This window comes from Caloenas nicobarica, chromosome 1 (genome assembly GCF_036013445.1).
Source record: "Caloenas nicobarica isolate bCalNic1 chromosome 1, bCalNic1.hap1, whole genome shotgun sequence".
NCBI lineage: Eukaryota > Metazoa > Chordata > Aves > Columbiformes > Columbidae > Caloenas > Caloenas nicobarica.
Window position 1 is genome coordinate 213,803,213 of NC_088245.1, and position 17,138 is coordinate 213,820,350.

At 48.4% G+C, this 17,138-nt stretch overlaps 1 protein-coding gene across 1 annotated transcript in view; it reads right to left on the bottom strand.

Annotated features, from left to right (window-relative positions):
- The window catches only part of FCHSD2 (FCH and double SH3 domains 2), a 162,993-nt gene extending 153,346 nt beyond the window's left edge, over positions 1–9,647 (bottom strand). Inside the window, exons 1-2 of the mRNA XM_065658161.1 lie at positions 9,363–9,647; positions 6,808–6,905 (exon numbers count right to left, since the gene is read on the bottom strand). Of these exons, the coding sequence (XP_065514233.1) occupies positions 6,808–6,905; positions 9,363–9,383 (119 nt within the window). The 5' untranslated portion in view covers positions 9,384–9,647. The remainder of the gene's footprint in view (positions 1–6,807; positions 6,906–9,362) is intronic.
- Positions 9,648–17,138: the final 7,491 nt, after the last annotated feature.

A 17,138-nucleotide genomic window follows, 5' to 3' on the forward strand; every position in this document is an offset into this window, starting at 1 on the left:
AAAATAAAAAATGACGGAGTGTGGTTCATTTCTTGATTTCCGTGTGCCAAGAGAGGCCTGAATCATTACACTGTGGCCATGTTTATACTGAAACTTTTTCTTTTTTCCACTCAAAACTTGGACTTCCACACCCAGTAGGCAACATTTTTTTTAAATACATTCCAAGCTTCCCTCAAACAGTTCCACTCAAAACATCACCAGATTTTAATTCTGTCAAGAATGCGAGCATCTCATTAAAGACCTAATTACAGGTAACGTGCCCAGACCACAAATTCTGTGGCATCTTTATATTATTCAAAAGTAACGCCACCTACTTTTCCCAAAATTTCTGCATATTTAGTGTCATAGCAAAGAATTCTGCTGCGTGTCCTCAACTAATTAACAGAGTTTTGGGGAAAAAGAAGATTACAAATGAACTGACAATACTCACTAGTGATGAGAAAGATCAGCCCAAGAGGAAATAAAATGTCGTTAACGCCTAAGAAAACTGCAAGCTTTAAAGAAACAAAAATTAAGCCTCTAGACCTACCAGTTACCTTTTCAAGTGTGAGTCAAAGCCAGACTAAAACAATATTGTGCACACAGTTTCCATGAGTTTTTTAATTATTCCGCTGTCTTTCACATTGGCAGGTTGCAGATTTCAGAGCCTGTAAGGGCGGGGGGGGGGGGGGGGGGCGGAAATCACTCTGCTCCTACTTCAATAAATCCCTGAACACAAGGGGCGAGCATCACGCGTGCTGAATGGAGTGAATGACCTTGGAGAAAAAAGGAAAGGTGGCGATGAAGGACGAGTTTCTGAGAGGATAAGGGAAAAAAGATGATCTTATAGAAACCTCCCAGTGACTGCAGAGAGGAGGTTCTGAACAGGAATTAAATAAAATTTAAAAAGCCTTATCAGATACCCACTAGTCAGAGGCAAACATGCTCTGGAACCCAACACGGGGTTCAGGAATATCCAAACAAAGTGCATTCCCTGCAGCTGGAGACCGGAAAAAAATTGGGAAAAAAGGTAAACTCCTCACTACCGCTGTGCCTCAGGACACAAAAATAAAGCTTTCTCATCATTTTTCAGAATCTCTTCTGGCATCCTACTATCTATGGCTATATACACATATAAATACACATTCTTTTACAGTTTTACTCATCCTTCTGCAGCACTACCCATACTGTGATGAGACTCTTCCCTAACACAGTCTCTGTTAAGCGATCTGCGTTGTAGTTGCTATATTAGATTTGCTGCATTTAAAATTGGAACTGCAGTTTAGTTTCGACTTCCGTGGCTTGACTCGCAGCCAAAGCTGCCGTAAACCTTATCACGAACCCACCAACATCATCAGTGAGATTACAGAAGTGTAGTCAAATTCCCCCAGAAAGTAGAAAGTATATTCAGAGCAAAAGGTTACAAGCAGGTTTATGAAGTGGAGCATAATTCAACACAGAAAATGACACGTTAAAACTAGCAGCAACTAGCTATCTACGGATACATATTCATTCATATTTTACTTTTTTTTTTTTAAATATCTGTACTGTTTACTCAGGCTTGTTATAACAGGAATTAGACACTGAGTTAGAGATGTTGAATTACTCTGTCCTCATACTGGGGACATAAACACAAATCCCCAGGAAGTTCCCTCTTCCCTCATCCACATACTCCACATGGAACCTGCTACGTCTCAGCAGAGCAGAATCAAGTGACGAGACAACGGCATCTGAAACCAGAAAGGGCTCAGATTGTTAAAGAAAACCCACCAGAAAATCTGCCCACTTAGCGAATAAAACACAGAGGCTTCACAAACCCAGCAGGTGTAAGCGGTACCGCTGGACACTAAATACAAAAGCATCTCAGAAATAGAGGTGATGCCCAAGAACTAATTAAAATCCACAAGCTGAGAATTGGCTGAAGAAAGGACTAGGGGAGAGGTGAAGAATATGGGAGGAAAAAAATCAAAAAATAAAGTTGACAAATTGGAAGGAGAGAAATATCTTGAGAGGGCAGAGCTTTGGATGAGAGGATGGAAGATAGAAAACACCACACAAAAGCAACAGAAGGAGAAAGGCAAATGACACAGAAATAGAGTGAGAGGACAATGTAGCTGTACCAAAAAAAAAAAAGATAGAATGAATTTATAAGATACATTACACTGCATTATATGCTAGACTGGACAGTGAGAAGGTATTTTAAATAAGAAAAAGTATGGAGGGAGAAACCACAAGGACAGAAGAGGGAAAGAAACAGAAGGAGAGATCTGTACAGATCTCTGCATCCGTATCAGGAGCACACAAAGATTTTGAGTCTGTGATTTTGGCAATGCCTTTTACACTATGAATTTAGCTGAAAGTGACGCCAAACCGAATTCAGGACCCGACAAACGAAAGGACTGTATTGCTGTTCCATTTCAGCCAGAAATCACACAATCTTTGCATCTATTATATTTTCAACACACTGTATAGTACACCAACTTAAAAATCAGGAAGTAGCGTAAGATCGACACAGGTTTATATCCTAAAATTGTCCCTTTTGGGGAGAAAAGTCAAGGAAGGTTTGATTTGGGGCGGGTGAGCTCCCTAATCCTCACGTCTCCTACGGGGAGATGGTAGGAATAGCTGGCAAGCAGAGCTGGGCCCCTCAGCAGCAACCCAGACTTTAAAACAGATTAAAACAGCCATAAAACCACCAGCTCATTCTCTCTGGCAAAACATGAAAGCAAAGAAGGTTAAAAAAAAAAATATTTCAGAATGCATTAACAAAAACTGTAAAGGCATATAAAGTTCCTTTGCAAAGCAGGCCTGGAGATAACACTCAAGGTAAAGCAACTATCACCTAACGAGTTTATAATTCTATAGCATATAAATACATAAAAGAAATACCAAATTCAATGTGCATCACACAGAGTTCTTTACAGTTTTGCAGACGTGTACGCAGCAAAAGGAAAGCCTATGTCGTAGCAAACTAAGGGTAATTTCAGACCACTCCATGGGACTTAATTACTACCACCAAACACATAAGGCAATCTTTAAAACCAATATAAAATCTATAAAAATTGCCAACACCTCTGATAAATTCAGCCATTCATAACCCAGTTGGCCCCTGGGAAAAAATAAAAAATTAACGTGCTGCCTAAAAGCAGCCAGGTGTGGATGGAGTGTAGAAGAACTTCTAGCCATAAAGCGACTTTGAAGGATTTCTGGTTCACAGCAACAAGCAAAATTGACTTTTCAGGGGGAAAAAAACCTTGTCTCCATCACAGTCACAGAAAGACAATCTTTTTATAGTAATGCCAGCATGTGATCTATAGAAGATAAACATATGTCATGCCTAAAATGGAGCCAAGGATCCTAAAAGCATCCTGAATCACTTGTTCCACAAATTCCCCAGTCACCAAGTAGGAAGAAATGTAATGCAAAGAGCCAAACAGATATTATAAACACAGACGCGTATTTTAAAACCTATTTGCTAACACATTTCAAAACACATTTTTTATTATAGTCTTGTCAAAGTCATGAAAAGATACTTCAGCTTTACAGCTACTAAGCTTCAGAAAAGGAGAGAGGAAGAGAAAAAAAAGAGGGGAGGAAGAGAAAAAAAAGAGGGGAGGAAGAGAAAAAAAAGAGGGGAGGAAGAGGGGAGGAAGAGGGGAGGAAGAGAAAAAAAAGAGGGGAGGAAGAGGGGAGGAAGAGAAAAAAAAGAGGGGAGGAAGAGGGGAGGAAGAGGGGAGGAAGAGGGGAGGAAGAGGGGAGGAAGAGGGGAGGAAGAGGGGAGGAAGAGGGGAGGAAGAGGGGAGGAAGAGGGGAGGAAGAGGGGAGGAAGAGGGGAGGAAGAGGGGAGGAAGAGGGGAGGAAGAGGGGAGGAAGAGGGGAGGAAGAGGGGAGGAAGAGGGGAGGAAGAGGGGAGGAAGAGGGGAGGAAGAGGGGAGGAAGAGGGGAGGAAGAGGGGAGGAAGAGGGGAGGAAGAGGGGAGGAAGAGGGGAGGAAGAGGGGAGGAAGAGGGGAGGAAGAGGGGAGGAAGAGGGGAGGAAGAGGGGAGGAAGAGGGGAGGAAGAGGGGAGGAAGAGGGGAGGAAGAGGGGAGGAAAACACAGTTTGTAAGCTTGCACTGGATATTTGATTTTTTTTTTAAACGGATATTAGAATTTTACGTTGTGTCAAAAGTCATCTATCTCCCAGGAAACATTTTCACCCAACTTCCAGCACATAGTTCTGTCAAGTCCCAAGCAAAACATGCTGAGTTTTCTTCGCGGCCTCCAGGACCTGAATCTACATCCTTGCATACAAAACACTGTATTATCACTTAAAAAGAAGAAAAAAATTAGATTTAAATAAACATGGTGGGTTTGTTTATGTACAGCCCTCAAGGAGATGAAGTATATGCAGAGAGGCTGGAGAAAACGTAGTTTTCTCCTATATGCCTCAGCCCTGACCAAAAAGAATCTTGTTTGGAAGAAAGAGTAGTTCAGTCTTTGTCTTCTCCAAATGACATTGTTTAAGCCTTCAAACTACAAACATTTAAAGCAGCGCTCAGTTCTGCATAAAGATATCAAAGCTGTCGGAATGGCAAGTATGCTTACGATCTGGTAGGCTGCCAAAAATCATCTGCTAAAATACTAGACAATGGATGTATTCTATTAGCACTCCTAAGAGAATTGTCTGATCTTTTCCTTGTATCACTTATTTTTTTTAGTTGTATACCAAACTGAGCTGAAATTATATACAAAAAAATGTAATTAAAGAGTTTTAAATCCTATACAAACACTATGGGTTAGAAGTATTGCGTATGTGATTCGAATGCTTGCATGTATGTGCTAACAAATACAGTAGTTATGTGTAATAATTTAACATTTTAAAATATGCATTCTTAATCACTAGCTTGCAAACCATGTATTCAGAGTTTCTTATTGCCACTGCAGTAGTTAAGTTTGTAGAATTCTAAGTAGCATAAAGAGCACAAAGTTGAGCCTGAAAGCTCCAACAATGCTACAAAGCGACCCAAACTTGCTCACATCTTGATAAACAAACAGCGCTCAGTTCAAATTTAAAACTTTCAGAAAACAGCAGGGTGCTTTCTATAAAAATAATTCCTCCTTCCAGAGACAAAAAGATGCTGTGTGTGGTTCCAACGAGCGAAAGCTTTCTGGAACGCTCCGGCATCACGGTGGCTGAATATCCTGAATACGGTCATAAATACAGGAGGAACGGGATGACGAGGGTGACACCCAACTTCTCCCCCGAGTGTCACACGCCAACCGGCGCAGCGTCACCGCCACCGAGTCCTCAAAGCTCAGCTCCTCCGTCACGTGCAATTAAAAGGCCTCTGCATTAAAAACAAAGATCTTTTTTTTTTTTGTCCCATTTTCAGCCAATGTTTTTAAGCGAAAATCCTCTCATTCTCTCTTATTCTGTGAGCTGATATCTGAACAAATCATCGACACGACGGAGCTGTCATATCCCATCACATCATGCCATGTTTAAAGAATGTTTAATCTGTAAATCCACGTGGCGATTCTGCCAACGCAGATTGCTCGCAACAAGAATGCTGAACAGCAGCTCTGTACATTTAGGGACCGTTAGTGAATTACATACATTAACCCAGCTTCTTAAGCCATAACATTAAAATTTACAAATTAAATTAACTGTAGGAATTCGGTTACGTTAAAGAAAAGTATTTTAGGCCAGCTTTTTCACTTGTTTTCCCGGTTTTGTATCCACAGGCTAATAATGCTTACAACATCTCTCAGCAGAATACAGGCTGAAGTAATTACGAGCTCCTGAAAAATAGGAAACGCTCACAAAACCTGGACGAGAGCAGCAGTACCTGGCCAAGATGGTCTAAAAATAAGCTTCTATCTAGAAGGAAAAAAATTTCTTGGATCAGTCTGTTACTTATTACTCAGCATTTGCTAGTTAAACAGTGCACAGCCACTCATTTTAATCTAAGGAAACGAAAGCTGTGATCTTTCCCGTACAAAAAAACCTGTTTCAACACCCACAGAAGAAAAACAGAGAAGGCTCAAACCTCGACATTCTGATTTATGAAGGCAGGACACCGTGAGAAAACAGTACGTCATCTGTCCAAGTTAACACATTTGCATTTTATAGACAAATATACAGCGAGAAATCTCATTTAAATAATTAATGGGTGGACTACACACTGCCAAAAAGAGCAGGACTCACTGCCGAGCATTTCACAGAAGAACCATCCTCGAAATTGATCCTCTCCAAATGGAACGATTAATCCTCCATGTAATGACAGGTACCCACCACCACCGTTACTTTGTTAAAAGCAAACTTTTAATTTCAAGAGAATCAATCACATTAGGTAAAATGAATAATAAACCCCTCCCCAATTGATGTCATGTAGGTTTGCCTGTGCAGAGTTTTAAATAATAAATGCAAATATCTTCTTAAAAGTTTCTGGTAAAAAGTCTATTTAAAAGTGCTGGTCAAAACTACCACCAGAGAGACATAAATCATCAGTGGTTTGAAGTATTTTAACACTTTTAGCAGCCTTTTACAACTGGTAAATCAAAGTCTTAGTCTATTATATAGAGAAACATTGCTGAAGAGACCAACACCTTTTGTATGTTGTTTGTGACTTTGTTTTTTCAACATTTCCCCCACTAAAGAGAAGAAAAAATGGTTTGCATTGTGTTAGCTCCAGTTATAATTTCCAGCTGTGTCAAAACTTTAACAGCCTAAAAGCAGGAAATCCAAAGAGGAAATTCCATCGTCAGTTCCTGAAGTTTTGTAACTCAAATGTTCTTCCAAAAGCTGGATGTTAAAGGAATTTTGGTAGCATTTTCTGTAACCTTACCTGATATCTTCAAGTAGCTCACATTCTGCCTGATGCTTGGCCTGAAGTTTTGTCATCTGCTCAACCTGAATGTTTTTCAGCTCTTGTGTAACTTTCACCTACAAAAAAAAACCCACAGACCACATATATTTTCTGCAGAGTTTAAGTCAAACTTCAACACGAAAAAAACCATACAATTCACATCCTTCACCTATTGTGAAATTGCACGTTTCAGTAGCAAATTCAAACACAGAGTTAGGAGTGTGGTTTAACCCTAACGCAACATTCAGAAAAGATGATTTCAGTATGTGCTGGCACCCCAGCAGATAGCAAGAATCTCACACTTATACCCAACCATTAACGAAAGTGAAATTTTATTCTGAAAGCTCAGAGGGTAGTTTGTGTGCAATAGAAGAGTTTTGCCTACTAAAAAAGAAATAAAATAAAATGCAGGCCACAGAGCGGGGAAATATAGTGTAAACATTTAGCATTTCAATACAAGTCATGCAGTTCTGAAATGTATTAAACTGTCCTACAATCGCTATAATTTAAAGATAGGTTAAACATCAAGTTGTTTTTTGATTATGCATCAGATGAAAAGAGCCCTCTATAAAAGGCTTTAGAATGTTTGCCTTACATTTTTTAGTATTGGTGTATTTTCCTTTGAACCTTGTGATCACGAAGTTAAAATGTCAACACTTTGGGAACCTCCTTGGTAAGCAGCAGGTATCACCACTGGCATAGGTATCAGCAATTATTTGATTGTGGAAGCTAACCTTGGGGTTGTTTTGTTCTTGTTTTTATAAAACAACAGGTCTCGGCATTTAAGCCCTCTAGTGATCACAGGGAATCCGTGTGTCGGCCTAAAAAATGATCACCAGCATATCTGAAGACATTATGCATTCATGAGGACAGAAATGCCAAACAGTCACTGTAATGAGGGAAGAGAGATGAAAAATTCAGAGAGGAAGAAAACACATATCTCCCTCTTCTTCACTAGCCAGGCAAAATAAAACCCAGATCTCACCAGAGAGCAAAAGCCTCCTCGATTCTAACTCTGAAAACAATCCTCCAGCAACAAGCACCCCTTAAGCACATTATATAAAGATGAGTTTTTCACATGATACCAAAAAATCACATGTATGTCCCTAAGCTCAAGGAGAAAAAGCGTCTATCTTCAACACGAACTTTCAGCATTTTTATCTGTATACGAAAAAACCCTACTCAAAATAAATAAACCCACACACATGACCTATGTAATGGAAATAATCTCACATGAAATAATATAGGCAAAGAATGACACGCACGTAAGATAAATAAGCCGCCAAATGCAAACTAAAATAGAAATAAGAATTAACAAAAGCAGAGTCCAGCCACAAAACAAGAGGTCGAGGGGCAGGAATGAGCCAAGGAGAGATGTTGGGTGCAGCTGCCTGCCAGGGCTACTGGGGAGCACGGGGGATGACAAGGGATTTCTGTTTACGCTCCCTCTCCAACCTTCCTCCCCTCCCAGCCACTATTATACAGTTCTCCACCTCACAAACCCCCTGCAATCTCCTCTCCTGACCAAGAAACCTCAACATGGCACATGAAATCTCCAACATCTATGCTGAGCTGTGATGATCAGATCGTCAACGATTACAGCCCAAAGCAGCCTCATCGGGCAACGGGGCGAAGAATAAAGAACAGGCAAAAAAAAAAATTTAAAAAAAAAAAAAAAATCGCAAAACCCCTTTCCATGGTGCCCATAAAGCAGCAGCTTCTCCACTCTGAGACCTGCTTCGCCATCCCTGGTTCCCCCTTTCTCGCCACACACAACCCTCGAAACAACTAATCAATACATCTCTCCATGTATCAATACTTAGATATAGCTCAAGACCTCACCACAGCTCAAGCCTCCCAGATAACAACCTGTCTACACAGACAAGCCACGCTCGGAACAGCCTTTTTTTTTTTTTTTTTTTTCCCCCCCAAATCTACGTTCCTCCTTCCACCCCAATGCAAAGCACCCCGTATTCCCACGGACACAAAAACGCCTCCCCGCCGCATCGGCAGCTTGTTCCCATCACACAGATGCTGCACATTTTTGGCTGCTGATCCACGCCGGGATACCCCGCATCAACCCCAGACGTGACCTTCTCCTCCAAGACAACCAACCCGTGGCTGTTGGTGTCAACTACAGTAGCTAAACCCCCCTCCCCTCCCCAAAACGCAGCTGGCAGCAGCCCGCAATGGCACGGGCTGTCCGAGCCGCCTCTGCGGCCCCTGACCGGCCCTCCCCGGCCGTCGCTCTCCGTCATCTCAACAACCTCCACTGGCCACGGGGGGCCCAACACCCACCGCCCCCCCCGCACCTCCCGCCTCCACTGCCCATCTCCCCCACCATGTCCGATTTCCAACACCCCCCCGTCACCCCCAATTCCCCCCTCACCCCCTTCCCCCCCAACGCTCCTTCACCCAGACACACCCCCCCCCCGCGCCCCCAAACCCCCTCAGCCCTCCCCACACCCCCACAGCAGTCACCCACTCAGCCGCCCCCCCCCCAACCTCCACACAAGCCCCCTCGCCCCCCTCACCTTCCTCGGCGGGGGCTGCATGGTGCTGCGCTGGGTCTCCACATCAATCCCCCCCCCGGCAGCAGGATGCGGCCCCCGCTGCAGGAGGAGGAGGAGGAGCGGGCAGCGAGCGGTTCCCTCCCGCTTCGGGGCGAGTCGCGGCCGGCGGGAGGAGCGGGGGTGGAGGAGGGGAAGGGGGGGGTTGGAGCGGCCGCCTCCTCCTCACGGGCAGCGGCGGGCGGGCACCGAGCGGCGCCCCGAGTCCCGGCCCTGGGGAAGCGGGGAGGGGAAAGGAGGCGGCGGAGGGAAGGCGGGGAGAGAGCTGAGGTGAGGCGGGGCGGGGGGGGGGGAACGACTTCGAAAATTAAAAAAAAAAAAAAAAGGAAAAGGAGGAGATATAAAAGCGGAGCGCGGCTCGGGAGCGCCCCGCTGAGGGGACGCGCGCGCGCCAACCGCCCGCCCCGCCCGCGGCCTCGCGCTCCAGCCGCCCAGAGCGGCCGCCATAGAGGGGAGGGGAGACACACGGGGAGAGCGGAGGGGGCGTGTCCGCCGCGCCGCGCCCCGCCCGCGCCGGTGTCAGCGCCCGCGGCGGCCGCTGGGGGGCGCGGTGCGGGCGGACTGTGTGTGCACGGGGGGGCGCGGGGGGTGCGGGGACTGTGCACGGGCGTGCACGGGGGGTGCACGGGGGTGCACGGGGGTGCGGGGGGTGCAGGGAGTGTGCACGGAGGGGTGCAGGGATGTGCAGGGGGGTGCACGGGGGGGTGCAAGGGTGCGCATGGAGTGTGCACGGGGGGTGCAGGGGTATGCACGGCGTGTGCACGGGGATGTGCATGGAGTGTGCACGGGGGGGTGCAAGGGTGTGCATAGAGTGTGCACGGGGGGGTGCAGGGGTATGCACGGCGTGTGCAAGGGGGTGTGCATGGAGTGTGCACGGGGGGGTGCAGGCGTGTGCATGGAGTGTGCACGGGGGGGTGCAAGGGTGCGCATGGAGTGTGCACAAGGGGGTGCAGGGGTATGCACGGCGTGTGCAAGGGGGTGTGCATGGAGTGTGCACGGGGGAGTGCAGGGATGTGCAGGGGAGTGCACGAGGGGGTGCAAGGGTGTGCATAGAGTGTGCACGGGGGGGTGCGGGGGGGGCACGGAGGGGTGCAAGGGTGTGCATGGAGTGTGCACGGGGGGGGATGCAAGGGTGTGCATGGAGTGTGCACAGGGGGGTGCATGGGGGGTGTGGGGGGAGTGCACGGAGTATGCAGGGCGGTGCACGGAGGGGTGCGGGTGTGTGCACAGAGTGTGCACGGGGGGCTACGGGGGTGTGAACGGGTTGGGCATACAGGGGATGCGGGAGGTGGGGAGTGTGCACGGGGGATGCACAGGGGCTGTAGGGGTGTGCAAGGGGTGGTGTGGGTTTTGCAAGGGTGTGCACGGGGGGTGCAGGGGTATGCACGGAGTGTGCACGGGGCGTGGAGGGGTGTGCATGGAGTGTGTAGGGAGGGGCGCAGGGGTGCGCACGGGGTGGATGCAGGGAGATGCAGTGAGTGTGCACAGGGGGGTGCACGGGTGGGCACACGGCGGGGCTGGAGGGGGGAGCGTGCACAGGAGATGCACAGGGGCTGTAGGGGTGTGCAAGGGGTGGTGTGGGTTTTGCAGGGTAATGCACGGGGTGTGCACGGGGGGGGTGCAGGGGTATGCACGGAGTGTGCACGGGGGCATGCATGGGGTGCACAGTGTGTACAGGGAAGATGCAGGTGGCGCAGTGGTGTGCACGGGGGGGTGCACGGTGTGCACAGGGGCTGCAGGGATGTGCACGGGGGGGTGCAGGGGTTGTGCACAGGATGTGCACAGAATGTGTACAGGGAAGATGCGAGCGGTGCAGTGGTGCACACGGGGGATGCAGGGAGTGCACGGCGGGGGGGTGCACTGTGTGCAAAGCGGGGTGCAGGGTGTGCACAGGGAGATGCAGGAGGGTGCACGGGGGGATGCAGGGGGTGCATGGGGACATGCAAGGGGTGCTGCAGGGGTGTGCACCTGGGAGTGCAGGGGTGTGCACACAGTGTGCACGAGGAAGATACAGAGCGTGCAGGGGCGTACACAGGGGTGCACAAGGGACGCAGAGATATGCACGGGGGGGTGCACAGGGGCTGCAGGGCTGTGCACTGGTTGTGCACGGGGAGTGCACAGGGAGGGTGCAATGTGTGCACAGGGGGGTGCCAGGGGGTGCAGAGGGGATGTGGGTTTTGCACAAGCGGGTGCAGGGGTACACACAAGGACAGTGCAGGGTTGTGCACAGGGAGGGTGCAGAGTTTGCACAAAGGGGTGCATAGGGGCTGCAGGTGTGTGCAGGGAGTCTGCACAGGGGGGATGCAGAGTATGCACAGTGGGTGCAAAGTGTGCAAGGGGGGTGTGCACAAGGGTCACAGGGGAGTGCACAGGGTGTGCAGCGTTTGCACAAGAGGTGCACAGAGGTTTGCACAGAGGATGGAAGGAGTGCACAAGGGGGTCCAAGGGTGTGCACAGGTCAGGTGCAGAGTTTGCACAAAGAGGCGTGCACAGAGGATGCAAAGGGTGCACGAGGGGGTCCATGTGTGTGCACAGGGAGGGTGCAGAGTTTGCACGAAGGGGTGCACGAGGGAGTGCAGAGTGTGCATAGGGGCTGCAGGGGCGTGCACAGGAGGATGAAGGGGGTGCACAGTGGGGAGCTGGGGTCTGCATGGTGGGTGCAGAGCGTGCACCAGGGAGTGCAGGGGTGTGCATAGGGAGGGTGCAAAGGATGCACAAGAGGGTGCAAGTGTGCACAGAGGTTGCAGAGGTGTGCACAAGAGGCTGCAGAGTCTGCACGGGGATGCACAGGGGGAAGCGGTGTGCACAGGGAGGGTGCGAGGAGTGCACTAGAGGGTGCAGAGGTGTGAAGAGAGAGGTTGCACAGTTTGCACAAGGGAGTGTAGTGGTGCGCATGGCGGTGCACAGTGTGCACAAGGGAGTACAAGGGTGTGCGCAGGGCTTGTCCACAAAAGAGTGCAAGTGCAGGCACAGGTTGTGCATAGGAGTGTGCACAGCGGTGCAGGGGGTGTGCACAGTGGGGTGCAGGGGTGTGCAAAGGGTGCACAGGGTGTGAACATCAATGTGTGGCTGTGCAGGGTGGTGCGGGGGTTTGTTTAGGGAGGTTGCAGAGGAGGGTGTAGGGTGTGCATAGGGGAGTGAAGGGAGCTCCCGGGTGGTGCAGAGCATGCACAGGGGTTACAGATTGTGCATATGGGGGTGCACAGAGGGGCGCAAGGGGTGCACATGGGTTACAGGGATGTGCATGGGGGGGATGCAGCGCTGTGCACATGGGGGTGCACAGAGGGGTGCAAGGTGTGCACAGGGGTTACAAGGATGTGCATGGGGGGAATGCAGCGCTGTGCATATGGGGGTGCACAGAGGGGTGCAAGGTTTGCACAGGGGTTACAGGGATGTGCATGGGGGGGATGCAGCGCTGTGCATATGGGGGTGCACAGCAGGGTGCAAGGTGTGCACAGAGAGGTGCAAGGTTTGCACAGGGGTTACAGGGATGTGCATGGGGGGGATGCAGCGCTGTGCATATGGGGGTGCACAGCAGGGTGCAAGGTGTGCACAGAGAGGTGCAAGGTTTGCACAGGGGTTACAGGGATGTGCATGGGGGGGATGCAGCGCTGTGCATATGGGGGTGCACAGAGAGGTGCAAGGTTTGCACAGGGGTTACAGGGATGTGCATGGGGGGGATGCAGCGCTGTGCATATGGGGGCGCACAGAGAGTTACAGATAGTGCACAGCAGGGTGCATGGGGGGTGCACAGGGCCCCCACCGTCACGCTGCGTGTTGGCCCAACCTCCAAGGCACGAATGCACCGCAGGATTGGGGTGCAGGACACAGCCTGTGCCCCCCCAGCAGCCATCGCCTTCCCTCCGGCACTTTGCAGGTTGCCTGAGCAAAGCAGGGCAGCAAGAGCCAGACTTGAGCTGGAGTTCAAGCTTATCAAGGGACTGTCACCCTCAGGCCCTGGGGACAGCAGCTGGAGGTCCCGGTGCATCCCAGGGGAGCACAGCACCCCAACTCAAAACCCTGACCCTTTTGCAGGAGGTTGCTTTTACTCTAAGGGAAATAAAATGAAGCTGAACCCTTGGCTGTTGCAGGCCGGTGAGACGCAGGAGAGCCCAGGAGGCAGAAATGATGTTCCCCTCCATGCAATGTCATGTTTTGCTGGGTGTGAATTAAAAACCCCATCTCAGACATGCTGCCTTTTTTTTTTTTTTCCCCCTCATACTTAGCTTGCTTGGCTTATTAGATCTGCTGCAAGGAAATCTTTGAAATATTAAAGTGCATTTGGATCTTTCCTTTAAGCAAATTACCGGGCGGTTTGCGGAGCGCGAGGCACTTCTCATAATTCCATTTTCCCAAGCGCTCCAGCGCTGCTGCTGCTCCATCGCCGGCTCCTTTATTATTGATGAACTGCTTCACTCCAGCTCCCAGAAAATGAACCCTCGCTTTTAAAGATACTTTAACTATCTTTAACACTTTAAAAAAACCCTAAAATGCAACTTGAGTTCTCCTTTCTCCTCCAGCTATTAGTTTATTTAGTGCTGCTAATTAGTCTTAACTCATTCTCCCCAGGAAATCTTCTCTAAATGATGAGTGAGACGGGGTGCATCAGTGGACGCTGTGAGTATATATTGCAAATCTCTATTTTTTGCTGCACACCCCAAAGGTGTTCATGCAAAACCGTGCCCAGTAGCAACTTCTAAGTGCATCCAAAGCGTTTTTTTACACATCCATGTATGGCTGGGACAGTGCTTTGGGAAGACGGGAGCACTGAGTGCAGTAGTTATTTAATATAGATTATTAACATAAATATTAATAATATATGTAATATAAATTAATATATTGGTATGTAATAACGTATTAATGTGATATATTGCAGCTCCTGCACGCAGCGTGGTGCTCAAAGCCAGGACAAGCAAAAGCAATGGGATGCACTCAGGGGATGCAGAAGATGCTTCATTCAAGCAGGAGGGTGGAAAAATAGGCTGGAAAAAAGCATTAGAAAAAATTAGCTTGTGTCCTGGAAGCCAGAGCTTGCAAGAGGGAGAGCGTTTTTTTTCCAGATAGATGCATAAGTCAATGGTGCAACGTGCAACGATCTGCTTCCCCAGCATAAAATCATCACGCTGAACCGGCGTGAAATGCCAGCCCTGCCGAGATCCCGGTGTTTTAACTCGCTGCCCCAAAAACAAGTCGTCCTGCAAAAGTTTTGCACCTCACGCCTCATTCCTCCAGCCTGAAGGAGCTTCTTCCTAAAACATCTCAAAATTTCATCTGTGCACGCAACCCCTTGCACGTGCAGATATAAATCATAAATTGAAAGCGTTTTAGACACCACGCCTTCAATGGATGCGTCACCCCCCCTTACCATGCATGGCAATACTTTTTCCACTTGTATTCTGCCCTGAATAGTTTCATTTTCTATATTTGAGCGGAGATTCCCTGCAGCCCGACCCACGGGGTGCTGGGGGTTCAACGTGAGTCCCAGGGGAGTTTTCATCTTGGGTGAGAAATCGTGATGGAGCTGCCTCTTGTAGCTGCCCATTGCACTTACACGTCTTTATAAGACTGATAATAATCACAATTTAGGGGGAAAAAAGACAATAAAATAAGGATGATGATCGAAAAGTAAATAGTGTGTCTAAGTGCAGAATATTTTATTAAAAAACACTCGTTTTCATGGCATAAATTGAGTTCAAGCTGTATATTCTGAGCTTTTACACCCGAATTTCTCCATTTTGACCACACAGGTCCACGTCTTCAGGTCTTGCCACAAAGCAGCCGAGTATCTTACAAACCCGAACGGTGAGGGACAAGCTCGGCAGAATCTCAACATCATCACTGACAGTAATGTCCTTTTTTTTCTTCTACTCCAAGTTTACATGGCAATAAAGTCGTGACCAGGTGTTGGAAATATAATAATTAATCCTCTACCAGGCTGGTTTTGTGGTCGGCATCCCGCTCAACCCTCATCTGCTACATCCACCCGCTCATACAGCTGCGCCAGATGTTGCTCGCACCACTTCCCACCTTCCTCAATGCCAGAAAATAACCTCTGGGTTGCAGCAGCTCAACCATAAAAGCAAAAGGGAGTTTCTGTTGCCCATTTGGAGCATCGCACGAAGGTTTGCACCGAGCTAACGGGAGCTCGGTGCTTCTCTGCCCTCCAAAAGGATGGACACGCGGATGTTTTTTTAGAGGTTGGAGCAATTGTGGGGTTAATAGTCACATGGAGCATGTTCAGAAGCCGTTGCATCCATGCGCTGTGTCTAAGGTCTGAGCTAAATTTTCATTTTAGTGGTATTTATTTGCTTTGCTTTGGTAGGAGGTAGTTAAGGCCATATAACTCAAGGTGGTTCAGCCCCTAATATCACCGGAATAATCAGTGCAGGAGGTTTATTAAGGGCTTCGTTCTCCGGGATCTCCACAAGCAACAAGTGTATTCACACTTTAAAAAAATCAAATTAAATAAATGCATCCACTGCTACAAAACTAGGGTTATTAATGGCAGGGGTGGGCTGGATTAGTTAAATAATCATTGAAAAGAGAGATGCAGCATCACTGAAGAGGGAGATGCAGCATCACTGAAGAGGGAGATGCAGCCAAAGAACTTCTATAGTTTTTTAAGCAGTCATTTGTCTTACTTTTTCTCCGAACAAGAAGCATGTGAAACATTTCTGATGAAACCTGACATTTCCACAAAGCCTGGCCGAGCTTTAAGGAGAGATTTACAGCTCCAGGAAAGAGCTGGCATTGGGGTGCAGCCGACAAACGGGGCTGTTTTGGGTGGATTTTGCTTCTCCCTTGGTCGGGGATGCTTAAAGAACGACTCAGGATGCTCACGGCGTGATGACCAGGTACCTTCAGACATCGTGCTGCATGCTGAGGTCTCTTAAAAAGCTTTTCTGTGGGGAAATGGAGGATTTCGGTCAGCTGGTGGCACCCATTGCAGTTCTCTGGCTCCTCAAGGGTTTATCTGCCCTGCCAGCTAACGAGCTAGAGAAATCCCAAATAAGATACTAGAGCTATCCCAAGTGAGGTACAGCAATTCCTCCTCCATCCAGGGCAGAAACACAGCCTGGGACTGGTCCCCAGAGCATCTGCATCGCTGGGAAACTGCGAGCTGGATGCACTAGGAACCAGCTGAGTATTGGCAAGAAAAGGGAAATGTATTAATTGAGTATTGAGATAAAAACCTCGAGCGGCGGGCATGAGCAAATACTCCCCCGGCATTTCTCGGAGCAATCACGCATCACGAATTCCCTGAGCGATGCAAAGCGCCACAAGCAAATCAGCGATGAAACAACCCAAATGATGTGCTGGTAGAAGTAAGATATAGGTGTTTGGGCTCAGAAATAGGAAAAATAAATCATGATCCTCACTGAGATAAGCGAGACCTGGAGTATGAGCATCTGTGTTTGTGGGGAAGAGCTTTCCCAATCCAAGGTGGTTTCCATGGGGTGATGGAGTGGCTAAAGGTGAGCTGACCGGTGGCTTTCCCATCAAATCCTGCTGCAGAAAGGAGATCCTGAAGGATCTGCCTTCCCTCAGGAATCTGCCCGTGCGGGCAGCTCTGCCTGAGCATCCCTGAGATGATGAAAATGGCTCCCAAAATCCATCGGCAAGGTGGGATCCTGGGTATGATCCCACACAATGAGGAGAAAAGGTGTGTGTGTGTCAGCGACAGGGAACTGGGCAAGACCTAAGGAATGATGGAACAAGGGATTTGGGGTACCTGCACTC